The following is a 25,951-nucleotide window of genomic DNA, read 5'->3' on the forward strand; positions in this document are numbered from 1 at the left end:
AAGTGGTTTTGACCGGCTCTATTTATATGTACATTACATTTACAGGCTCATTCGTGCTTCGTATTTTCATTTATGTTCACCCATGACACTTCAGACTTTTGGAACAGTACAGCAGTCATGTCACTTGCAAAAAAATCTATTGATCTAACATGTCCTTTTATAGAGAAACATCTTTAAATTAAAGCACAATCATATAAAAATATAATAATACAAAAGATACTATATAAATGTATATAAAACAGATTAAAATGACTACAAATAAGTACAGAATTCAAAGTGAACGATCGATTCCTCTTCTGGCCAGTAGAGGGCGACAGCGCAACGCATCCTTTACTCATAGACAAGCCTTACGTAATGTGACCCTGATAAAGGGTAAACCCCAATAAGTTCCCCCCCACAGTGACAGTCAAAGTAAAAGAAATAATAATGATCATGACACATTCCTCTCTCTCAAACATGTTTCATAAAAATAATTAAATATATAAATAAATTTCATAAAGTACAGAATTGATCTTTATTATCACTAAAAGGCAAAAGCAATTATTAGGCAACATTTAATTTTGTCCTAGGTTATGCCCAATGACCATTTTCATCTTTTAATCGTATTCGATGTGCAAAAAAAAAAACGTAGCCCTGTGATCTTGTTAACCGAGACATGACATTGGGAATTCACGAGGACAAACTCTTACGTGGATTACGGTAGAGCGAGACAGCGGCCTCTAAATGCTTCTCATAGGGGTATGTCGCAAAAACACGCAAATAGGCGGCGGACGATCCCGGGTTCAAGCGAGTGCATTGATTTTTTCACAGTCTGACGCATACAGGGGGTGACTGGTTTGCTCGACATGCGAAAAGTAATGCCGTAATGTGTCTTCTCTGCTCGCGCGAACTCCCGTTTGTACCTTTTCCCCGATTCAGTGGTGAAATCCACGGAATGTTCCATTAACGGGAACAGCTGAGGATCATGCCGCACCGAATACGAGAGAGATGTGAAGAATTACACGGAGAAATGTCAGCGATTGAGATGCACACAAATTAACAATCAGGTAAAGCGCGCGCCCCGTCTTCGTGTCGACGGAGTGGATTTCCGTGGTTTTGCACGGTCTCGCATGTATTGCACACAGGCGGCAGTGTGTTTTTCTGTGTTGTCCCCTTGAGCCCCTCCTTGTTTTGTTGCTATAATTCTGTAATGTTTACATTGGATTGGAAGTGCATGGATGGAAGGGACGCGGCTTTGAGCGTCCTGCGCTTTTCTCAGTTCTGCGCGATTTGTCGCACGCACGGGACATGTTCCGCTCTCATCTGAATTATTTCAGTCATTTTGAGAGTTAACATTAGGATGGAAGGTTACATAGCGGTGTTTTCTCTGCAGAGAAGTCAGACGAGAGGCCCTTTTGCTGCAAAAAAAAAAAAAACACACCATGACCCAACAAATTAAACTTAAATCTGATTTATTTGTTGAGCATTCAGCTTATAAAAAATAAACGTTTCACACTACCCATATTTCTGATACAGTCTGCTTCATGCATTGCATTGCATTTTAATGCATCTTTATCGTGAAACATAAAAGGTATTTTTAACTTGAATGTGCATTGAAGAAAATAAGATTTTACTTTGTCTTGCCCTCGATGAATAGGGTTGTTTCTGATTGATTCTCGCCGCCGGCTCGCCATTTGGCGCAAGGCTTATGTAACAGACTGGGCTGTGTCACACCGTCTCTGATAGAGAGGCAAATGAGAACTGCTCTGTAAGAGAACCAAAACATCATGTTCCTTTATGCTAAAAAATATTTTTAAAAAACAATAACCACAATCATAATTCTAAACATTATCTTTAAAACGTGTGTTCTGTTGAATCAGAAATAGGCCCATTCCCCAATCAGTAATGACATTTAGTGACAAGTACATAAAAAGTTAAATTACATTTAATACATTTTAACCTTTAAAAGAACATGACGGTTAAAAGTAAAAAAAAGTTTAACAGTAAAAGTAACAGCTTTTATAAATATATTTAGATTTTTTTAAAGGGCCATCACTTTCAAATAGGCAAACATTTCAGAGAACTTTTCAGAGACTTCAAAATAACTTTTTGTTGGTGATGTTAATTTGACTCTTAGGAAAGACAACATTAGTCCATTTGATCTTTTGACATGCTGGTTGAGTCAATGGAGACAACGAGTACCTCCTGCATTGTCATAAAGGCATCCTTGGGTTTCAGGAAGCTATTAGGTGCGGTCTCATTGGCTGTATCACCCTGGTCGGATCACAGCAGCATTTCCTTGGTGACAACTGCTTTGCCTTAATCTGAAACAGAGACTCCCCCTGCAACCTCCAAATTAATATCAATGGCATAATAAATCATTACCAGCGACTTGTTTCGAATTCAGTTTAGGACTTCTCTCCCTGCTGAAAAGAAACAACAGAAACCATCACTAAAATAATTGAATGGTTATAATGAGAATTTGTTTGGTTTTACCAAAACCAACGGGAAACTATAATGGAGACTGCAGTCTGTACTGGTAACGTGTAGGGTTCTATTGGTGGCAAGTTATTCAACTGGAACAAGGCCCAAAACACACTAAATTATGGTTTTAATGGCATTTGTAATAGCATCCATTAAATTGTTATTTCTTTCAGCAAAGGCTGCGTTCATATCTCGTTTTGTTTAATGACTTTTGCACAACAAAATTACCACCAAACCTACTGTATTTTTACGTACTAACTTAACTATAGGACTATACAGGCTGCATGGATTCAACAGCACACAACCATTCAAAGTAACTGGGTGGGTTTCTTTCTCTTGCTTGGTAGTTGAAGAGGAAGAAGGCGTGACTATACATGCACACACAACCACAACAATACTGAACAGAGCACACAGGACACAGCGAGGAATGTCACATATCAAACCCAGATCGCGTGCATCGGACGTATTATTAATCGTTTGCTGGCTCACGTGTGGATAGACGTTAACTGATGTTAGAAATCAACGGGAATAGACTTTTCTCCTTTCTGAGCTGGAGATCCGCGCCTGTAGCAACAACAACAGCAGCCTCCAGTCGGTGGAAGTGAGCGATGAAACGGACACTCCTCCAGTGTGAACCGTGAACGACTAATAGTCTATGGGGACGATTTGTAGGATTACAAGTTCAACAAGTTCACGAAACCAGACGCGATTAGCATCGCGTTTTTAGTCGCCAACAAACAGCGCGTGGACAAGTCGGAAACTCACCCGCCATTGAAAACAAGTAAGCTCGTCTGGTGCGTTAACATTTTCAATGTGCATATGACTGTCATTTAGCGCTTAAAATACAGTCGCGGACATTCACGGTGAAGAAAACGTTTGCTTTTAAGACGTTAAGTCCAAATGTGGCTTTCGAGCCACAACATGTTTCTATTGTCAGAGGAGCATATCTCTGCATTTCCTGTTTAAGGCTCCATCTCGTACTAGAGATGGCTATATGCTAACAGTAGCTGCTAGGGGCTTGAGAAGAAGTGCATTATAAGAATTTTCTAAGTGCATAATGTCCGTACAAGTGTATTTTATGCGCAGTTGTTAACGAAGCACGTGCTCAACTGCGGACGTTTGCCCGAGCGCCAGTAAAACTTCGGCCTCGCGACTCTTTTGTGCTATTGTTGGTGTCCACCGCTGGGCCACAATGACACTAATAAGTGCTTTATTTACAATAAACATTCACGTTAGTTATAATAAGTGCGAATCACGGATAAATCATACCAGTAATGCGTTTTAAATGAATTTGGGTGAGGCGAGAGACGCAAGGCAGAGCTCAGTCTTTGTTATTGCTTTGTCTGAGTCGGAGCACATGGCCCTCGACGCTTTTGTTGTTGAAGTTACAGCTCCCCCTCTTTGTGGAAAATCTGCCAGTCTTTCTATTAAACACTGTTTACGATTCTGGTTTGTCAACGTTTAATGGTGTTTGTTGTTAAACACGGCCCTTAATGCTTTGTAATTAAATTGTAAATTAGAAACATGTAAAATATGGCATCGTGTTGCAAAGTTCACACTTGCGATAAAAGGCATGCATGCTCCATTCATTTTGATAAGAGCGGGTTTTATTATGTCTGCTTTTTGGTAGATTTATTTTTGTATCAGAATTAGTATGACTATTTTCTGAAATTAAAGAACTGGCTTATAAATTTCGGTATTATCGCATCTCATGACGCCTTCTGATATATTTTAAAGATTATAACGTATTTCAGCCATAGTAAATAAATATTTTGTTTATGGTTATGCCGTTTTGTTTTGATAGCAGCGTTCTTTGTTTGTAAATGGGGGAAATACCTTTTGTTTTATCCTTGCTTTTTTATCAAGGACTTTCAAAAATAAAATTGTTAGCCCAGGCTTACTTACAGTATTTGGAGATCCAAACATTTATTTATTTATTTATATTTTTCCTCCAACTCATTTGCAATCCTGTTTTTGCAAAAATGCTTTTCTGGTGTCTACTACGAAAGCCTTGAGGACTGTAAATGCAAATATTTTCTTTTGTATTCTGCAAATAAACCGCATACAAGTTTAAAACCACCTGGGGCCTGTTTCAATAAGGAGGTTCAACCAACACCGAGTTAAAATGTGAACTCTGAGTTGATTTACTCAGAGAATCGCAACTCTGAGTTTTCGGTTTCAGAACAGGTGATTTCAATTAGTTCAATCCACTCTGAGTAAGTTCACTCTAGGTTACGCGCGTGCACCATTGATTTAAAAAGCCATCATCAATTGAGCCAAGATAGCACGATTCACCATGGCAACAGCACCAAAAAAAGCAACATGGCGGCAGAAAGCACATGAGAGTGAGGCACACTTTCCGCTCGATTTACTGATGTCCTGAAAATGACTTAAGTTTAAATTAATAAATTGATACCAATAAACAAATAAATTAATCATTAAATGAATGAAACAACAGAAATAATAAAAAAATCGTATGTTCTCACTCGCCATGAGTGCTCTAGTTACGCAAGTAAGACGTCATGGTGTATAGGACACCTGTAGGGCGTCAGACTCTCGTGCAAAGTTAGACTGATCGTCGGTTCGAATCCTGCTCTGAACAGATTTCACTTGGAATGGCTGCATGTCAAATTTACTTGTTTATTACCTTTATCGCTTCAATTCTGCATGTATGTCTGTATTTATTCATTTCTTTATTCATGCACTTTATTTATGTGTAAGGATGGATGAGATATATTTTGATACATCTAATTCACTGTAAAGAAAAACGGTACAGTTTTAATAAAAATGCACAGGGAAATGACAAAATTCCACTCGGTGCTCTCCTGAAATCAAAGTACATTCCAATGAATTAATGCAGCCTCTTCATGAATCCTCTATAAAAGCACATATGACATACAGTATAAGTCACTGAGATGGTCTCTGTGTAATCAAAATGTGTGCCATGAATGACTGTATTAATGAATGAATGGATGAGTTACACCACTTGCGCTTTAAAAGGGGGAGGAGATCGAAATAAACTCTGGGTTTACCAAAGAAAACCTGCTCCCGACCAGGTTAGGTTCACAGAGTAAGTTACTATGGTTACTGACTCTGAGTATAAGATACCTCTCCTTTAGAAACGGGCTTGAGTTACCCCGCTTTCTCAGGTTTGACATACCTCACATTCTGAAACGGAAAACCCAGAGTTTCCCTCATTTCAGGGTTAATATACTCAGAGTTTTCACTAAACCTCCTTTCTGAAACGGGCCCCTGATGTAGGGTAAATAATGACAGAATTCTCATCTTTGGGTCGACTGCTTCTTTACCCCTGTGTTAACACAATCCTTGCTTTATTTATTTTTGTTTTACACTGTCTACCCTGGTTTAGCAGATTACACTATTTTATAGGGTGCCCAGGGTAAAAGATAGCCCGGTTTAAAATTCAGTGTTTAATCGAGAGTTAAAAAAGCCTTCACTTCGGTCTACAATAATGAAATTGTCCAAGAGTTGCTCTGTCACTAAAACAATCTTCAGTCAAGTCTATTATCTACTATTATCAAGTGTTTAGTTGCGAAACATTTACTTTACTTCCAAATGGCTCCCCAAATATTTCTTTGCTCCACAAAACATTTTTGTATTTTTGTTTTTCGAACAGAACCCTGACAATCTGAGGCAATTAGACTCAAGTGCCTCTTGCACTACTGGTCCCCACCCCAGGTGTGACACGTCCGTACGACATCACAAATGCGACCATGGGAAGTAGCAGTGAGTAGGCGTCCATCAACAGCCCCCTTAAACCAGAGGAGGGTCGTCGGGGAGCCTTGTATCACCCCTCTGCACCTCAGGAGAAGGTGAGGTGGACACCACGACCAGTTCATGCTTCTTTAGCAGTTACTCCTAAAACAAAGTGATTTTGGATGTGTATCGTTTTGTCATTGAAGGTGGCGAGGCCTAGAAGCCTAGCTGAATTTAATGGATGCATGTGTACTTGTATAAAAACAAAAACTTGATCTATAGGAAAAGAATAGAAATAGGAAAGCTATTTAACTGTCAGAAAATGAAACATTAACATTCATCACCGTATCACCTTAATGTTTATAATTTATGTTGTAGTCCTCCAGTGCGACGTCAGTGGGGGCAGCAAAATAGACCCGCTGTGCACGCTTCCCTGCATCAGGATGAGAACTTCCACCACCCGGTCTTCTCCCAGCATCAGCAGATTCCTTTAGATGAGTCCAGGCAATATAGTCACACCACTGCACCTCCACGCATGCTGCATAGTGCCGCACAACCCCCCCAGCAGAGCTCCATCATGGTGGATCTTCACGAACAGGTAACAAGTCCTTTATTTAGCAATTTATGAAAATTTATCGGGCTGTACCCCCCACAATGACCCCGTATGTGTCCCCTAATAGAAACATTGCATGTAAAAATACAAGACAATGGCTTTATGTTCTGTTGTTTTGTACAAGTAACCTGAACGCTTTCTGTCATTTTCAAGATGCATCAAGGATCAGTACCAATCTCTTACACAGTTACCACGGTGACGACCCACGGTTTTCCCATCCACACCGGCCAACCTATCCCAGCCTGCAATGCTCAGCAGCTCCCAGCATGCTCGGTAATGTTCAGCGGACAGCTCTCTCTGCTCTGCTGCCTTCCTCCTCCAGTGAGTTTGAAAAGGAAGAGCTGGAAATTGAGTGCAGTTTGTGTAGAGCGCACCTAACATGTCACCCCGCTCCAGCTTTACATTAGCTGATGTGTGTGTGCCCACCTGTCCGGTTTGCCAGAGATGTTTGAATATAAATGTACGTTCTGTACGTCTTTCTCATGCTTGTGGATTAGACATCGATGTACAGCGGCATTTACATTGGAGTCCAAACATCGGTCTTTCTAGTTTTTCTGGAACGGTAAATGACCTCAGGCTTAAGAGGTGTTGTTGAATGCTTTTGTAAGTCGCTTTGGAAAAAAAACATCTGCTAAATGGATGAATGAAAATGTTATGATGCAACTGTGAAAAACCTTGGGGTATCAAACTTGAAACGGTTGCTAGCAAAGATGAAAAGTGCACTTTTTGCAAATTGTTTCATCTGTTCATTGTATTTGCGTCTACATATTTTTTTCTTCCAAATATCTCTCTTTGTGTTCAACCGAACAAAGAAATCTATACAGGTTTGGAACATCTCAAGGGTGAGAATTTTTTGGGTGGAGTATCCCTTTAAAATAAAGTGCGTACGTGCGTGCGTGAGAGCCCTGCTGCAGAAATATATAATACATGCGCATATATTTCGCAACACGTGTCTTCCAAATTAATTGCCCAACACAACATTTACACAGCGTCCTGAAGAGGAATGCTTTAACATGCTAGATGCGTAAAAAATTAAATGCAAATTATTTTCATGGAGCGATTAAATATATTGACAGCCCTAGTTTCAGTTCATCACTCGCCTGAGGCTGTTTATTTTTCGCTACAATAGCAGTTTTATATGTAAACCAAGTGACCACACGCTGGTACCAAAAGCAAACTTTTGATAGTAAAATGATCAATCCATCCCAATAGGAGGAATTTAAACGGCTATGCATTTTACACTCTGAAAGTCTTTGTATACTAATGCCTTTACAAATGTGGTGGATGAGAATCTCAGCAGATTGCTAAAGTGCATTTGAAGAAAAGTGGAAATGTTATTTGGAGAGTATTGTCCTGAATGTTACAATGGTACAAACAAAGTATCTTGAAAACTTTCTATATGTTATACTCCTGAAAGTATGGCGACCCTCTTTTTTCTGACGACTCTCTCTTTATCTTCAGCTCATTCAGGCCTGCACCATGCAGCACCTGCCCATGTCCTATCAGCCGTTTCCACCGCTGATCTCCAGTGAGCATTTTATACTGCATCCAAGTCCACCAGTGCCCCCTCACCAGCCTCCTCACCTGCCGCCACTGAATCAGTTTGTTCCCCTGCAACCGCAGCACCCGCGCATGGTGAGTGCAGATTACGTTTTCATAGTCAAAAGCTAGGTGTATATTCATTTTGTGATGCCTAAAAATGAGTCAAGGAGTGGTTTATAAAATGTGCATTTCTATAAATGTTGGTGAAGTTTATTCATAGTCAAAACTGTTTATGTGGGGTGGTCCTAAAATAAATCTGCATGTGGTCCTGTAGATAAATTGGTAGAGCGTAGGTTCGATCCCAAGGGAACACGCATTCTTTGTCTGCTAAATGCATAAAAATGTTTGACAGGAACATGCACTGGATGCTTGAAGGCATCGTACACTTGCGAGCCAGCATCGCACCACTCCCAGTATATTACATGTGGTGATGGGTAATGAGGTATTATAAACTAAAGCAATGAGTCTTGTGATTGCTGTTCAAACGGAGTTTGAATTGGTGTATTAACCTCATTACAACTGAAAAAAGTAATTAGCAGTTAGTTCATGTTTTCCTTTTAGAGGAATTTCCGTATTGCGTCTTGACTGAACGACGACTTCAAATAATTGCATATAACGCAGATACGTTAGTCATATGGGAGAGGCATGATTTGTATGGTAAAGTGATTTTTTTGACTCGCTCATTCAGCCACTGCAGAGGGTTGAGAATGAAGTGGATCTGCGGGGAGACCAGCATCCGTTAGGAACGTTCTCCTATCCTCCTGCTCACCATTCACCAGCAATGACCCCCTCCCTCCCCCTGCAGTACCTCCCCCAGGAGCCCCTCCACCAAGAGCTGCCCTACGGAGTGGTAAGATGTCTTTCGTTGGTCAATTCTAATAAATCTAAATCTTAACAAATCAAATCTAAATGGCTGTAATCAAGTCAAAAGTCAAATACTGATTGTAATGAGAAGAATTTGCATAAACATGTAATGACATTATACAAAAGAGTTTTGAACAGACTTGATATACATGCAGAAGCTGAAAAGGTTACTGGCGGGGATTAAGAAGAGAGGTCAAAGATCTGGGCTGGTGTGCCAAACGTGAAGATAGGTAGATAGATATACACACAGTACTGGCCAAAAGTGATGTCGGGGGGCATATTTGTACAATATTTGGTTTTCATGTCCCCTCAAACTACTACTTCAGGGACTATGGGTTTTGTTTGAACATACAAAAAAGCATTAGAAAAACAAAAAGCTAGCAGGAAATAAAGCAAACTCTGATTGAAATGTTTATCTGTTGATAATTGTCGTTGATCGTGTCATGTAGCAATATTTTGTAACCATTCTCCTGGGTCTTGACTCGGTAAGCTTTGTGCATGTGTTGTCATTGTTTGCCAAGCCTCTATAGATTCTTGGTTTAGTTTACAGTCCAAGTACAATTATGTGAATACAACGTTTTTAATATATCTTTAATGACATATTTGAATAAAATGCAAAGACGTCAGTTTTCCAAAGTTAGTTTCGGCCAGGACTGTATAGACAGACAAATAAATGTATAGAACTTTAACACACTTGTTTTTCTTTCATGTATATAGGACTTTTTATAGAATAATATCATCAGCTTGTTCTGAGAGAGACAGCAGTAGTTAACATCTCACCTTTAACCTCAGTTTGCTCTAGGTGGATTGTATCATAAGTAGAAGTTGCAGAAGCTGCTTTTGCTAAGACGACATCTGTTCAGTGAATGATAAAGATTATAAATGGGTTTACTCCTGTTCTTTTCTCAGCCATATCCTCACCTGCTGCCGAGGCGTTTGACTGGGCAGAGGTATCGGTTACAGCAGCCTCTACCTCCACCACCCCCTCCTCCACCGTACTACCCCGGCTTCTTACCCTACTTCCTGTAAGTCTCCTCTGACACTTCTCATATACATCACGCATGGATTTTGCAGATTAGAAAAGTATATGTTTAAAGGTGCTATATACTAAGGAATAATGAAAACATAATGTACCTTTTAATATTTAAATGCTTTTGTCACCAAAATGACAGGTGATATTATTAAATGATGAAACTGTATGATGTTGCCCCTTCACTGGTTGTATGAAGTCTATATAGTATTTCACAGCTATAGACCTATTTCACGCCCCTGACCCCCAGTTAACTTCCGGTTTGTGTTTGGCTAGTGTCTAATAATATAACTATTTATATTTTATTTCATTTATGTTAATATTAATTTGTATTATTATTTTACTGTGTAATGAATGTATTAAATAAATGATTTGTTGAATTTTGTTGCATGTTCAATTGATTGAATAAACAATTTGTTGAATGGGTCCTGTATTTGGTCGCATTTAAAGCGGCCCTAACACGCGCGGTTTCTGCCAATCTCATATTAATTGAATATACTTTATTGTCCCATTCCTGGGAAATTCATCTTGGACAGTCATGACATGGCCAGTATGTAACATTGACATAACTACGCATAACAACTCATAGTAATACGCATATAAAAAAATATATATGGTCCTAATGTGTCAAACTGACGACACGCACATCGCCACACCCCCACCTATTTTTTCGCTTCTCTGTTAAATAATTTAACAGCACTAGGCACAAAAGAATTTTTATAGCGATTTGTTTTACACATCAAAATCCTCAGTCGTCTACCTGAGGGCAACATGGTAAAATTCTCATGTAAAATTTGTGTATCATCGGCAACAATTTTCTTTGCTTGTCTTAAAACAGAAACTTCGTACATCTCCTGAATAGGTCTTTGTTCTTCCCAACCCACTGTTTTCAAAGCAATCTGTACAAGTCGAGCAAGTTTTGATTTAGATTGGACGGTCAGATTTCCATACCATGCTGTTATACCATATCTTATCAAACTTTCAAAAACAGACTGATAAAACAGAAATAAATCATCCGGTTTACCCCAAATAACTTTAACCTTCGCAAAAAGTATAACCTCTGCTGCAGTCTAGAACAAAGACTGTTGACATGAAAAGACCAACACAGCAAATTGTCCATGTAGATACCCAAGTATTTGTGTGATGTAACCTATTCAATAGGATTCCCGTTTATTATTACAGGACTGTGATCGAAAAGCATTTCTACAGTCTTTGATTCGTTCAAAATTAAAGAGTTTTTGTCGCACCATCTTACAAATCTATCGACTTCCGAAAAGTAGGCTATTGCAGACAAGTAGTGTTCCTATGCAGTAAACTCAGTATTGATGTATCATCAGAAAATTTAATAATCTTGAGTACCTATAGAGTAGTATTGCATACTTTGTATCTTCGAAGAGTATTTAGTTTGATCACTTTTATAAAAGATAGATACAGCTGTATGATTATTTCCGAAAACATAAGGCGCGTGTGGGGGGGAGGGGTAGGCTGAACTAAAGAACGTGTGCATCCATTGCCAACAAAACACAGACATCAGTTTCACTCACTTCATGCGGTTCATGTCCGGCATCTTTTAGCGCTGCGACGGCTCCATTTATCAGTTTCAATCGATCTCCAAATCCAGCGTTATATCCACCGTTTATATAACATTCATCACCCAAATGCAGTGAACAAACAAACACCTGAACTTTGCGAACGTATGCTCTCTCGCTCTCTCTCCTGCACACATGTGAAAGTGACGTCTGCGCATGCTCCTTCTCTTGCTCTCCTTGCTGCCGCGGGAGAATTGTCCAATAAGGGACTAAGAAAAATTGTTACGAAACCATTTTATATGTTCGAAAAAAACTTTCCGAAACCTCTACGATCGCTGGGGGAGTGTATCGAGCACAGAAATACTACGTAATACGCCCAACTCGTTTTTTGACAAGTTGATTAAGCATGAGAAGACAGCATGTTTAACATTGTAATGAAGTCAGAATGCATGACACACCTATAGAACATTGACATCTAGTGGTTGAGCTTGGTATCGCAGTCTAAATTCAAAATATTGGAGAGACCAGTTTAGCCAAGTAAATGTTCTTCTGGGTTCTTTTGATTGTCATCAGAAATCATCTACAGGCACTCTATTGTTTGTGATTGTGTACCGGAAGTTAAGTTGGGGTCACAAAAGTGAGCATGCCCAGTAACGTTTGTTTATGTTGTTAAGATGAAACCGTCTATAGACAAAAGAACTGGTTGTTTGATTTTTACGTTGAGTGGATGTTAATAATTGGTTTGTTTTGGACCTGTGTAACAGCTCAATGCTTCCTGTGCCTCCAACTGCTGTGGGTCCTGCTATCAGTCTGGACCTGGATGTAGATGATGTGGAAATGGAGAACTATGAGGTAAATGTTCTCAGGAAATCATCTGTTTGGAGATGTTTTTAAGAACCAGCTTGTCCTCAATGATTGTAACCATTATTAGTTTTTTATACGGCTGCTGTACTACGAAAGCTAGTGAACTACCACCACTATTTACAGAGAAAGTGTTGGGTAGCTCATTAGTGTTTTGGAACAGAGCGACATGTCTTATGTCTTGTATTGAGAGTTGTTTTGTTTCTTTTAAACACGCTGTTGTCATTTTCTTTCAGGCGTTATTAAACCTTGCAGAGAGGCTCGGAGAAGCAAAACCTCGGGGTCTCACGAAAGCTGATATAGAGCAACTTCCGTCCTACAGGTTCAATTTAGAAAGTCACCAGTCTGAACAAACTCTGTAAGTTTTTGTTGTTGTGCATCTCTGTTTATACTGCGCCTCTTTAATCTTAAAGTTTATTCACATTGCTTTGGATTTTTTTTCAGGTGTGTCGTATGCTTTAGCGATTTTGAGTCAAGGCAGCTACTTCGAGTATTGCCCTGTAACCATGAATTCCACGCGAAGTGTGTGGACAAGTGGTTAAAGGTAAGTACGCATACTCAGTTTATTTAATCATTTATTTACCCTCACGTTGTTTAAAACCAGTGTTTGACTCTGTAGAACACCAAATATATTTAGAGAATTGTCTGTTGTTTTGTGTCCATACGATGGAAGTCAATGGGGGCCAGTGTTGTTTGGGTACCTACAATATCTTATTTTGTGTTCTGACGAAGGAAAGTCAAACAGGTTTGAAATGATGTGAGGTTGAGTAAATGATCACATTACAGTAAGGCAATTGTAATAAAGATAATGTTACATAATAATTAGGGCTGTCAAACGATTAATCGCGATTAATCGCATCCAGAATAAAAGTTTGTGTTTACATAATATATATCTGTGTACTGTGCATAATAATTTTGTATTTATTAACACATACACATCCATGCATATATTTAAGAAAAATCAAAAAATGTATAAACATTTATTTATAATTTAAATTATTGGTAAATATAAATAAATATATTTAAATATTTCCTAAATATGTATTTATGTGTATGTGTTTGTATTTATAAATGCAAAATTATTATGCACAGTACATAGATAAATATTATGTAAACACAAACTTTTGTTCTGGATGCGATTAATCGCGATTAATCGTTTGACAGCTCTAATAATAATTTACCTCAGTCACAGAAGCTATGTTTATTGAATAAACCCATTTTTATACTTATTTTTATAAGCAAGCGTCATTTTTTAGAGAAATTAATTTGTAACATATCTTGCAGACCAATCGCACCTGTCCGATTTGTCGAGCCGACGCGTCTGAAGTTCACCGCGACGTGGAATGAGTTCAGGTTTTTGTCCTTCACTGGGAAGCAGCACAAATCCTTGCGTGTGTTTTGTGAGTGGGGACACCTGTTCTCCAGCCAAACGCAAATCTACCCCCACCCCGCTATAACCCCACCTCTACAATAAGCAATCTTGGAATTTGTATGGAACCTGTTTGACCTCTGCTGTGCATCATCGTGTGAGTTACATGAAAGCTACTGCCTCCTATAGCCACTTCCGAGTTCTGGAATCGTGACCGTTGTTTCTTTCAAACGTTTTTCTTTTCCCTGCCCATGTTTTCGCAGATTCCAAAGATAACCTGTAATACGTGTTGTGTTGGCATATTTGTTTACACGATAGAATATTCTCTAGTTGTTTGATCACGAATTACAATTGTGCATTAGTGTCGTAGGGGTCGCGGGGGGTGGGCCTGAATGATGCTTGTTGTCGGCTTTACTGTGCAATCACATACGTTCGTGGGAAGACTTAAGGACGGTTCGCAGACGCCACGGCCGCCCTGCTGGTGAACGACCATCATAGATGCATGTACCGAGGGACTTGTTAATAATCTATGTTTTGCAATAATGTATCGATCATTTGAATATCTTATTCCCGATTTCTCTTTTATCTGCGAATGCTATTGTGAAGGTGTGACTTTCATCGGTTAAAAAAAGTTCAATGGCCTGAGGTTGAAGACAAAAAAGAGGAAAACAAACAAAAGGACTGACTGGGCTTTTAGCGCGGTCGAAGAGACATTGAGGAGCAGAGCTCGGTGATGAGGTCACGGGGAGACGTGGCTGTTTTTGCTGTTCGCTGGCAAGGGCAAATCGGACTGGCCCGTGGAACACAGGGATGAGAACACTGCACACTGCCTTTGCCAGCCTTCACCTGGCTGCACAACTTTCGTCTATTGTGGACCGGCCCTCTTCAACCCGATTCATCACTCAGCTGTCGGCTAGATCTCACAGGCCTCGCACGGACTGTTCTTTTAGACTAGCAATATTTTAACTAACAAGATCCGCCGACGCTAACAAAAAGAGGAATGTCGAGCAGAGACGGAGAGAGGGGGGCGGGGCTCAAGCGGCCTCCATCTTGCCATTTTCACACCTCTGAATTAACAGCGCAGGCCAGGAGATCTCATTTGCCTGTCCAGACTTTGGAGAGGGTGGAACACTTTGCAGAAAGCAATACGTGCAATGAGTGTGTGAGGTGAACGGAAACATTGACCTGATTTTCAAGGACTGGGCTTTTCCCCTCATTCGTGAGCCAAATAATCAACATACTCAAGATCTCAGCTCTGCCTTCTCAAGACCTTGACAAGCACAAACCTGTTACTAATCTTCAAACATCCTTTGTCAGTTCCTCTTTGTTTTTGGTTTTTAAAGTGGTGTTATTTATTGGTTTTATCTTCTGAGGGAGTTTGAAGGATTCGGTTGGGCATCTTTAATGCGTTTTGGTTTGCCTCCCGCTGTCAGGTCTCAGGCCGTGTTCACAGTGTAATGTGATGTGAAAGAAAAAAAACATTGTATGCATAGCCTTGGCGTGAAAGTTTGAAATTATCGTCTTGTTTTTAAGACAAAAGAATGTTGAAACCCTCTGTATTTCTAGTTAAGCCCTTTCCTGTGTGCCAGTTGACTGTAGTCGTTCCACGCAGATCCCAGACAGGAGACGGTGGAGATAGAGCATAAGGGTCGCTTAAAGAAAGAAAAATAATGCACTGTAAAACGCTCGACTAGTGGTTCACTCGATTCCAAAAACAACCCTGAACTTCTTTGTTCGGGGGGAAAACTATGAACTATTTGGGTTTAATTTTTTTCCCTAAAAACTTTAATTATAGGACTTTTGAATACATACGTATATATATATATATATATATATATATATAAATCTCTATATATATATATTTCTGAGTTGTTTGTCCACTGAATAGTCATTGTAATTAATAGACACACTGGCTTTTCTCGGGTAAAGGGACTCTTTTAGAGAATGTGAGTATATTGCATTTGCGTGCCCGGTTTTAAAAAACAAGCCATTGTAATGAATTTAATCCACACTTTTGATAAGTAATCTATGTATACATATCTGTTCACTGGCATATATTTTCAGTATAAAAGAAAATCACTCAGGGCCTCTCGGTAATGAAAAATAAAGGAAAACAGTCCATTTCAAATGGGATTGACGCCATGGACACACATTTGGGTATTTTGGGTTGTTTTCCTCAGGCCGTGCATATTTTAAATGTAATCAGCTGAACTAATATTCCTTTTTTAAATGGTGGTGAATATTATTCCATTATACGACTGGCATGCAAAGAAAAAAAGAGAAAAAAAACAGAAGACGTGACATGTTGTATTGAGTGAGAATAGGCTTTTCGTCACTGCAGCCAATCATAAGCGTATGTTACTCGAACCTGTTTTACAGCAGTTGCGTTCCTGTGTTGTCGTACTTGAACCACACTTAAAGGTTGTAATCCCATTTAAAACGGTGCCGCGGTGCACACTGTCCTACCTAGACCACTTCCAAGACTATTCTTACAGTGTTTGCATGATTTAATACGAGAAAAAAAAGACAAAAAAATAAAATCTGTATTTTCAGCGAAGGATATAGACGGGGTGGGCAAGTATTTTAATTGTGCACAATATGCATGCATGTCTAACCAGGTCCCGGCTGGTTTTTAGGTAGATCTAGTTGGCTTTGGGTTCTGGGTGTAGGGGACTTTTTGCTCAGCTAATAACTGCCATGCACTGTACTGCACACATTTGTAACAGAATCGAATGACTACAAGATTTTATCGTGCTTGTACTTGCAAAAGAAAAAAAATATATCAAAGAATTCAATGGAAAAATAATATAGGAAATTAGACGTTAACAAAGCTTGACGCCAGCGAGAAGAAAGCAGCTTTGGAGATGTGATCGATTCGGCTCCTCACAACATTCATGCTTCTATATTGTCGCCTCAGTGATCGACACACTTGCCTGGAATCTAGAGAACGGAAAGCCATATAGTAAAAAGGTGCTAGATATTCTATATTTAGGTGTAATGCTACATTCACATAAGAGAATGCAATAGTTTGTTATGGGTCTCTGTTCATGCAGCATGCAGTGCTACTTGTACCCTTACAGTGGTCAGCAACAGTTAACATTATCAACAGGGATTTCAATTCAAAAATCTATTTAGCTTTACTCGTACATGCCGGTAGACAGTGACCGTTTCCAAATGCATCTACGATGATATTATTTTACTGCCCGAGTGATCAGATCAAGTACATCTGCCTTAAATGGAAGTATCGTCTGGGGAAAAATGGCGCTGTCACTCGTTTACCAAAACGGTGGAAAACACATGTACCTGTTGTACGGTTCTGATCTACCTTGAGCATTTGTAATTGTTTGAAATGTACACGCAAGCACTTTTGCTTGGGGTAACTGGCTGTGGGCTATTTCTAATATATCTTTGTTTAGATTTCTAAAGGAATTTTTCACAATAATCACGATTCCTTGAAAACCTCAGTGTTACCTGTACTGAATTACTAAAAAGAGGAAGAAAAAAATTCAAACTACGATAAATAGGATCTTGTAGTCTTTCTGTGATTCAACTAATAAATAATCTCACAGCTTGTGTGGTGGAAAATTGTGTTCCAATAAGCAGCTAAATACTTTAGGGTTTGTGATTTGTTGACTGCTCCATAGACGCCACTGATTGTTTACCAATGATTTCTTGCTGTGGTGGGATAGTGGATTGTTTACTGTTATATTCTCCTCCTGGCCTTTAGGGCTCAGTCATTGCCTGAATTCCAGACTACCCAGCCGACAACAGGGCCAGGGGCATGTGTTCTGTGTTAGGAAGATATTTTGCTTTGGTACTTGCACATTTACAGTTACCTCATTTTTGCCATGTTTGTATTTGGAAGAAAAAAAACAATAAAAAAATAAAATAAAAAGCTAATATATATTATATATAGCAAATGGTTCTTAATGCTCTAATTTTTTCATTCCATTGGAATCATTGTTTGTAGCATTTAACATAACTAGTTATAGTGTATTATAAATACATCTGTATACTGATTGAAATTTTTAAGATTTGTACTTTTTTTAAATGAAAGTTGCTAGTTCTGCTTTACCGAGTAGTGCAATCATATTTTTTTTTTAATTGTTGCTGATTGGAGAGGGTTGTTCACTAATAAATGTGTGATATATACTCATACTACACTGACTAGAGGAATCACTGCTTTGAACGTATTGCACAATACAGATATGTTTGCAGCTCGGTTACTTGTCTTATATGGTTTCTGTGCCACGAGAACCTCACGATCTGTGGTACACATTTCATCCCAAAATAAAAATTTAGCAGTTTGCGTCATGAAATTAAGCTTGTTTTTAGGAATACTGAGATTGAACATTATGCTGTGTAGGTGATCAGTTTTATTACATAGCATCAGAATGTATTAAAGGCAGTACAACAGTTACTTTGATTATGAATTTGTACCTAATAAATACTTTGCATTACAGAAATGACAATTAGGGAAGAAAGCTTATGCGTCATGAAATTGATATAAATATCTTAATGGTCCTACATTTTTTTTCTTTAAATGATGCAGATACAGCCAAGAAACAAATTAAGAGAACATTTAAAATCATTTAAGTTTTTTGAATTTATTATTTATTGGTATGGGTAATGATCATTTTTGTTTCATTCTGTGTAACAATATTTCTCCCAAATTTCAAATAAAAAGATTTCTATTAGCAGAAAATGAAAACTGGAGAAACAGGTCAAACTAACAGAAAAGATGCTCTGTATTTTTTCAGAACTCAAATAATGCAAAGAAAAAAAAGTTCTTATTCACTTTTAAGCAATACAACAGTATTAATAAAATATGTTTTTAGGAAAAGTAAAAAAAAATGTTTATGACCTCGATTTCTAAAGTGTCTTTTCATCCTGTCAGTCTTTCACATTGCTGTTAGATGAATTTACGTCTCTCCTGAGGCCTGATTTTGTTGAAATTCAGACACTGGACTGGCCACAATACATCTAGAAATGCTGATTAAATTAAAATTTGGAATGGTCTCTTTTTTTGTAATTTGGGGTGAAATGACATTCTTTACCGAATGTAATAAAAGTCATCACAAAGTTTTAAACTTATATATAAACACAAGCTTTATACAATAAAGACTAAAGCTCTGGGTTTCTACCTCTCAAAATTATATTTGATTGTACAATAAAAGTGTTTTAATAGTTAATAGCACCATATTATATGTTCTCCTTTCAGATACCTACAAAGGAATGCAAACAACCATGGCTTTACGCCTGTGCAAATGTAAATATGACCTCAAGCAATAATATTGTCAAACCACAACAACGTTTTAAAATGTTTAATTTAGTATTGGAAAATTACATCTTTACATGACCAGGCCCATCACATGGACGACAGGTAACCTAGGCATCTATGAATGACCACAGGCACACTATGGGCAGACTTGCAGCACTATACTCTATATGGACAAAGCCACGTCGAATAGCTGTGGCCTTAGTTCTCGAACTCACTTTGAACCTCAAGTAGCCCGTCGGAACCTTCAGCCGATCACCTTCTTTTGGTCGTTGGATGAGATACATTATATGGTCGACTTTAATTCGCATTAAAAAAAAAAGAACTCTGCTGTGGCTTCCAGGCTTAACTTTAAATATGTAGGTCATATATTTACATGGCCGTTCACCTTGAACTCATGTACAGAACAAAACATCACTGCAGGGAAGGATGGGTTTTTTTTTTCTTTTTTTTTTAATTCGGTAAAAGTTATTTTAGTGATCCTTGTCCAGGCAATTGAACAGAAGAACTGGAGGGAAGGTGGGACTTCACTTGTGAGCAGTGGGTTAGCTAAATGTCAATCGTCTGTGAGGTCCTGCACAAACAGGACTTCTGTGCGACTCAGACCGGCATCCAGCAGAGTGGGGGGATTTGGCTGCTCCTCCGTCGGCAGACAAGGCAAGACCCGGCGTGGGAAATTTGTTACTATTTGGAATTTCTCTGGGGTCTCTTTCAATGAAAACACGAAGTCGTATATTACCTAAAAAGGAAAAGTGATGTTTAGCTATTGGTTTTAAAGTCTCAATCAGTGGGTCTCATTAACTAATAATTGCTTACATGCATAACTGAACTTCTCAAAAAGAATCATGAATTGCTTGTAAAAACATTCAGATGCAGATTTGATAGAAAAACAATTATATAAGTGACTCACGGTTTCACTCATACAAGAAAGGGCTGAGTCATACTACCCCCTAACCCGCCCTTTTTACAAACATATCAATTTCAAATCGAAGATCATGTTTTCTTATCTTGAATCACAGAGCATGTATAAACACTAGTATACAACACAATACGATGGGAGTGTGGTTACCGTCAGGGACTGATCGAACAGGAATCTCCGCTCCACCCGAGTGTTGTTGGGCAATTTGAACACTATTTTGACACTGTCCTGGTCATCCAATGGCGGCTCCGGGGGAAGACACTCAGACTTGCGCTCCTTCTCTTCTTCAAGTGTCTGTTTACATAGACACAAAAAATTACTATTAACTGTTAACTGACTTAAAACGTTAGCACAAGAAATTTGATTTTATTAACCACAATTCCTTAAGAGCTTAAATTACTGCATACATTGTACAAGGCTAACTGGCGTGTACTGTTTATACAAAATATTAAATTGCTTACTCTTCGTCTCCTCTCTTCTGCGAGGATGCTCTGGCGAGCCTTCTCCTCCTCTTGGCGCTTCTGCTCTTGTTCTTCACGTTTCTTCTTCTCTTTTGCCTGGTCTGCAAGGAGCGATGCTTGGTAAGCTTCATCCTGCTGCTGCCTCAGTACCTGCGTCTGGTTCCTCTCCTCCCTGAACGCAATCAACAACAAACATTCCCATCTGAAATCATCTGCTGAGACACACTTTTGTTTCACACTTATTTATTAAGACAGTCATGTGTAAGAGAGGTAAGAGACGATGGTATAAAGCAGGGAGCAAAACGCCATCATCTTACCGCTCTAGTCTTTCTGACATGAGATATGTCTGGTTCGCCTCAATGATGAAGGTCAGCTGGTTGATAAGATCCTCAGGCTGAATCAGCCCCTCTAGTCGGCCGACAACTGTCATCTTTCGGTCCTTCAGCATGATCATAGCCAGGAAGGGATACGTGTTCTCACGCAGAGCCTGAGAGACTGTTCACAAAAGGTAGAGAGAAAGTAATCAGCTAATCTCAATCATAACGTAGCAGAAAGATGTAAGACTTGATGCTGGTTACCTCGGTAACCCTCTGGCTTGCTGGTGGAACACGCCCAGAACAGCATGCGTGTGTTAATAAAGGTCAGTACCTCTTCTGAACATAATGTACTTCTGAAAGAGATGTGAAACACAGGACCTTTGATTCATGAGACCGGGCAGATGTGATCTGTGTGTGCGGAGAAGAACGTCCCAGGTCAAGCTTACCGACAGAATTCATCAGTGTCCTGGTGATCATCGCCATGTAGATAAACTAACAAATAGCGAAGTTCTCGTTTGGCATCATTCAAAGCCTGAAAGCAGAAACTTCATTAACTACTTTGGATTTGTTTACAAGTTGTTTCAGTCAAGCTGTCTGCCTGATAAATAGGCACAACAGTTTTTAAAAGCCTTTAAATTGAGCAGTTAATTTTTTCTGCTATATTAAAGTGATAGTTCATCAAAAAATTATAATTCTGTCATCATTTACTCACGCTCATGTAATTTCATACCTGTATAAATTACTTCAGATGAACACAAAGAAAGATATTTGGAAGAATGTTATTCATTTTCAGTTCCGGGACATCATTGCTACCATAGTAGGAAGAATTAAATGGTAGTCAAAGGTGCCTGAGAACTCTTTATTTTCCTAAATTCTTCAAAATATCTCATTGTGTGTTAAACAGAACAAAAAAAAACATTTTTTTCCTACTATGGTAGTGGATGATGTCCCAGAACAGAAAATTGCCAACATTCTTCCAAATATCTTTCTCGGTGTTCATTGGAACAAAGACATTTATACAGGTTTGAAACAACCTGAGGGTGAGTAATGACAGATTTTTCATTTTTGGATGAACTATTCCTTTAAAGATTAAGGAAAGACATAAAAAGTTTACATCAAAAATATGATGTCTTGATACTTCTTTGGTATTAGTATAATAGCCAACATACCTGACTATATGTTCCCTGGTAGAATACAGGATGCGATCGGCCATATTTCTCTTCAAAATTACGAATAAATGACATGACATCACCAACGGGATCTGTGACACGACCTCTCGGATCTGGTCGAATGAATCTCAGGGCAAACCTGCAGGATACACCGTTATAATAAAGGAAGGACTATAAGAACATGGTTAACACGCAAAAGATTTATACTTTTTACTATGTGTTTTATACTAGATTAAAGAACAACAAATATGCATGAATACCTGAATACGTCCAGGAGTGTATAATAAGTAATCCGGAAGGGAAGCATTATCAAGTAGTAACTCCAACCTAATAAGCCCTGTAAAAAAAAGAGAAATGTGTTAATACAAACATATTGTACAGATTTCGAATGACATGAGTGTGAGTAAATACATTTGTATTTATGTATGTATTATAATTTGCATAAATCTATAGGAAACCTTTTACACAAGAAGTGCTGCTGAGGGGGGAGGGAAAAAACGAAAAAAGCTCTTACTCTAGGCTGTGGCCTTGACACAATATAGCTATACACTCTGTGGTCTGTTGTGTTGACCTGTAACGGTCTGGCGGGTGGCGGGCTGAAGACGCTCGGAACTCCTTCCTGCTCATTTAGTCTGTCTTGTACTGCAGCCTATAACAAAAAAGTTACAACCAGGTTGCTAATTCCAAAAGAGTAACCAACACTAGAATGAAAGGATCCGTTCATGTGGTTTACAAGGTCTCACCTCAATGTTCCAATTGTGTTGTTCTAGCGTACGCCGACATTGGTCCATCGACTCCAAGCCTGTCAAGTCCTGAATAACAACAAAAGAATTTATGTTATTTGCCAACATAATTGTCTACCAATTGAAATACAGGAAGTGTGTGTTTAACATTCTACATAATGTCTGGAGTATCATCAAATATTTTTAATCTTTGAATTAGTATTATAATAAAAATGTAGCAAGTTTATTACCATAGTTTGAATACAATAACATGGTTAAATTGTAGTTATTATAGGGAGACAATGGTACATTTGTGGTGACTGGTTTAAATACAAACTGAACCAAAAAGGGTTAAATTTCTTAAGGGCTACGCCACAGTTTCATATTCTGACAATGACTCAGTGGGGGATGAAGAACAACTCAGCTTCTCTTGTGCAGGTGGCTCATCCAGCATACATACAGTAACAAACCCTCGTAAAAAAAAAATACAGTTTGCCTAGACGCATCAAAAACCTCACAGCCTAAACCGACGTCATTTTTTACGTGCATTAAAGTACAAAAAGCCAATCTCGGAAGGCAGCTTGACAGCTGCCAGTTCACTTCAAATAAACTAAAGGACACTATAAATAATAGGCACCTTATGTATTTAATTCTTTATATGTGCTGCAAATAAGATGTTATTATATAGTTTTTCTTTGCATTTATTCGATTAAGTGAAGCTGGACTAATGAGTAAAAAGTAACGATCTTAACGGCAGTTGTCTCGCTGATTGTCCGATCATGCTTAAACCCTTTTGGACACCGTGAAAAAGCCTTTTCAAATAATTAGCTGAATAAAGGGCGAATCAGTCAGTGTGTTAATTAGAAACTCGTTGGTACCTGAAACTGAAGGAGTTTTTCAGTTTGAGCCTGAGATAATTCCTGTTCTTCTGGCGCCGCCATCTTACCTCGCCGAGCCCTAACAAAACGTGATGACGTTTAAAGCGCGCTGACGTGACAGAATACGTACTACGATGCGCCAACGGGTTCTTCTTTTTGCGCCGCCTGCTGCACTGGAGTCATGTGGCATTTTACTTTTATGTCGACTTTTTAATGTGAAAATCGTTTGTAAATTTTTTTTCACATATATTTTTTCTCAAAATTCTACTAAAACTGTAGTCATCAACGATCATAATAATCAATAATTAAAACAATATTAATTCTACGATTTTAAAAATCCCAGTGGATAATGAATATATGAAAGTGAAAAAGTGAAAGTGACCTATTTGTCAGGTATGGTCACCCATACCCGAAATGTGATTTATGTGATTTATGTGCATTTAACCCATCCAGACAGTAGTGAACACGCGCACAGCAAGTCGCGAACACACGTACACCCTGAGCAGTGGGCAGCTATCGCTGCAGCGCCCGGAGAAAATATTGAAGCTTCTTTTAAATTATAATATTTATAATTTACTGTTATCCTTTAAGAAGATGAAACATGGTTAACAACATAAAAACAACACAGTATAAAACAGGTTTAGATCTAAAACAAATATAAGAGATTTTAGGTGCCACCGGAAATGTCCAGTCCTTTCTGTTTATTCCGACTTCCTGTACCAACCGAAGTGCTTTCAGTATGGCAGCTGCACCGACCTCGGTTGGACGAGATCAATCGACTAAAACTCCCTCACCTATCGTGTTTGATGTATCACAGCCTCCGGTGATCGAGGGATTTAGCCCGCTGCCAAGGGCAAAGGAAGAAAACTTTAAAGACAAATTTATCAGGAAAACTAAAGAAAACCCATTCGTCCCTATAGGTGAGTTATATAAAACAAACCATCACTTACACAAGCTGCAGATGACAGCACGCGAACGTGATTTTTTTTACTACACTAGTTTCCATATTAAAAATGGTAACAGATCATATATAGGATGTTTTTGTGTATGAACCCATTTTTAAGGGTTTGGTGTCCTTGTTACGTCATAGTGACTGGATTCAAACTCCCTCATCCTGCGATTCCTGCGATAGCGTCAATGTTGTGGCAATGGCACAGGGTTACATTGCATATTCTGAATCACATTAAAGCTGACGGTACAAGCGTGTAGATGATATTAACCTGGTAGAATTACTTATATTTTGCACTCATAAGTGAAAGTTTCCAGTTTCAACTACCCCTGTCAACAACTGATAAACAAATGTATGAGCTGAGTTGCGTCCTGTTTGTTTGGGAAGTGCTGGGCATGTGAATTTCACCTTGTCGTGTCAGGAAAAGCCAAACAAAAAGTACACAAAAGGTGTTTGTTTGTTAAAATTGTGTTATTTGATATTCCTCATAAATATAACACAACATAGTAAACAAGAGACACCCAAAAGAAAAAACGAACTCATAGAATACACATAATAATATAAAAAAATAATAATTGTGTTAATGGGAACAAAATGTAAACCTGGTTGACCATCATTCATTCATTTTCTCTGTCTTCAGGTTGCTTAGGAACCGCTGGGGCATTGATCTATGGCCTCGGTGCCTTCAGAAGTGGCAAGACCCGGCAGTCGCAGCTGTCAATGAGAGCCCGTATCTTCGCTCAAGGCTTCACAGTCGTTGCCATCATAGTGGGTGTTGCTGCCACAGCACTGAAGCCCAAGTAGTGAAGAAACAACAGAGCAATGACAGTTTGACCAGAGCCTTATGTAGCTGATGAGTGAAAAGTGATGTAAATGTGGAATGAACTGAATGCTTAATGCAGCTGTTACCATTTTTATTTTCTTCAAAGAGAAGTGCCTAGTGCAAGAACAACAGTCTGACAGGTGGTAGGTGGGGCTATTTGACTTCATCAGATTTATGCCCAATATTTAATTTAAAGAGTGTCCTGATTCGAGTCAGAAATAGCTACTTTTGTAGTTATTTGGTGCGACAGGCCAAGTGGTATTTTTTCCTATGTTGATAAATTAAGGTAGTGTAAATGTTGTGTCTTATCTCAATTGTCTATTATGTACATTTATGAAAATTATTTAAGGCACAATGTAATGTGACAACTAGGGCCCTTAATATTAAACAAATCTATTCACATGAAATGATGTGTTAGTATTCGTTATTAAGGACTCACAATAAATA

At 38.7% G+C, this 25,951-nt stretch overlaps 3 protein-coding genes across 5 annotated transcripts; 2 read left to right on the top strand and 1 right to left on the bottom strand.

Annotated features, from left to right (window-relative positions):
- Positions 1–639: 639 nt before the first annotated feature.
- rnf44 (ring finger protein 44) lies at positions 640–17,897 on the top strand. 3 transcript variants are annotated; one of them, XM_057349254.1, is made up of 11 exons: positions 640–1,046; positions 6,101–6,296; positions 6,559–6,778; positions 6,947–7,114; positions 8,255–8,428; positions 9,024–9,185; positions 10,109–10,224; positions 12,523–12,610; positions 12,856–12,977; positions 13,064–13,163; positions 13,904–17,897. In XM_057349254.1, exons 2-11 carry the CDS (start codon positions 6,190–6,192, stop codon positions 13,964–13,966), a joined length of 1,320 nt encoding a protein of 439 aa, XP_057205237.1. In that variant the 5' UTR covers positions 640–1,046; positions 6,101–6,189; the 3' UTR covers positions 13,967–17,897. The 3 variants fall into 3 exon arrangements, with proteins under 3 accessions (XP_057205237.1, XP_057205239.1, XP_057205238.1); XM_057349256.1 differs by having other exon boundaries at positions 644–1,046; positions 6,947–7,066; XM_057349255.1 differs by lacking the exon at positions 640–1,046 and adding an exon at positions 2,857–3,244.
- A 1,400-nt stretch (positions 17,898–19,297) lies between these two features.
- On the bottom strand, positions 19,298–23,824 carry faf2 (Fas associated factor family member 2). The gene is made up of 11 exons (XM_057349252.1): positions 23,733–23,824; positions 22,876–22,944; positions 22,647–22,781; positions 22,393–22,469; positions 22,133–22,271; positions 21,410–21,495; positions 21,225–21,316; positions 20,964–21,141; positions 20,647–20,818; positions 20,336–20,479; positions 19,298–20,005 (listed from the first exon to the last, which is right to left on the bottom strand). The coding sequence occupies exons 1-11, from the start codon at positions 23,793–23,795 to the stop codon at positions 19,823–19,825; spliced, it is 1,338 nt and encodes a 445-aa protein (XP_057205235.1). The 5' UTR covers positions 23,796–23,824; the 3' UTR covers positions 19,298–19,822.
- A 513-nt stretch (positions 23,825–24,337) lies between these two features.
- On the top strand, positions 24,338–25,835 carry higd2a (HIG1 hypoxia inducible domain family, member 2A). Its single transcript, XM_057349952.1, has 2 exons — positions 24,338–24,652; positions 25,322–25,835. Exons 1-2 carry the CDS (start codon positions 24,472–24,474, stop codon positions 25,483–25,485), a joined length of 345 nt encoding a protein of 114 aa, XP_057205935.1. The 5' UTR covers positions 24,338–24,471; the 3' UTR covers positions 25,486–25,835.
- Positions 25,836–25,951: the final 116 nt, after the last annotated feature.

The sequence above is a fragment of the Triplophysa rosa genome, linkage group LG13 (genome assembly GCF_024868665.1).
Source record: "Triplophysa rosa linkage group LG13, Trosa_1v2, whole genome shotgun sequence".
NCBI lineage: Eukaryota > Metazoa > Chordata > Actinopteri > Cypriniformes > Nemacheilidae > Triplophysa > Triplophysa rosa.

What these genes read in the sequence shown, in the direction of transcription:
- faf2 (XM_057349252.1), bottom strand. Translation starts at nt 23,795, where the DNA reads ATGGCGGCGCCAGAAGAACAGGAATTATCTCAGGCTCAAACTGAAAAA. An exon ending in TGTCAAGGCCACAGCCTAGA is followed by an intron (nt 22,470 to 22,646) that starts GTAAGAGCTTTT and finishes TTTTTTTTACAG; the next exon opens with GGCTTATTAGGTTGGAGTTA. An exon ending in GACACTGATGAATTCTGTCG is followed by an intron (nt 21,317 to 21,409) that starts GTAAGCTTGACC and finishes CATCTCTTTCAG; the next exon opens with AAGTACATTATGTTCAGAAG.
- higd2a (XM_057349952.1), top strand. Translation starts at nt 24,472, where the DNA reads ATGGCAGCTGCACCGACCTCGGTTGGACGAGATCAATCGACTAAAACT. An exon ending in AAACCCATTCGTCCCTATAG is followed by an intron (nt 24,653 to 25,321) that starts GTGAGTTATATA and finishes CTCTGTCTTCAG; the next exon opens with GTTGCTTAGGAACCGCTGGG.
- rnf44 (XM_057349254.1), top strand. Translation starts at nt 6,190, where the DNA reads ATGCGACCATGGGAAGTAGCAGTGAGTAGGCGTCCATCAACAGCCCCC. An exon ending in GGCTTCTTACCCTACTTCCT is followed by an intron (nt 10,225 to 12,522) that starts GTAAGTCTCCTC and finishes CCTGTGTAACAG; the next exon opens with CTCAATGCTTCCTGTGCCTC. An exon ending in TGGAAATGGAGAACTATGAG is followed by an intron (nt 12,611 to 12,855) that starts GTAAATGTTCTC and finishes ATTTTCTTTCAG; the next exon opens with GCGTTATTAAACCTTGCAGA.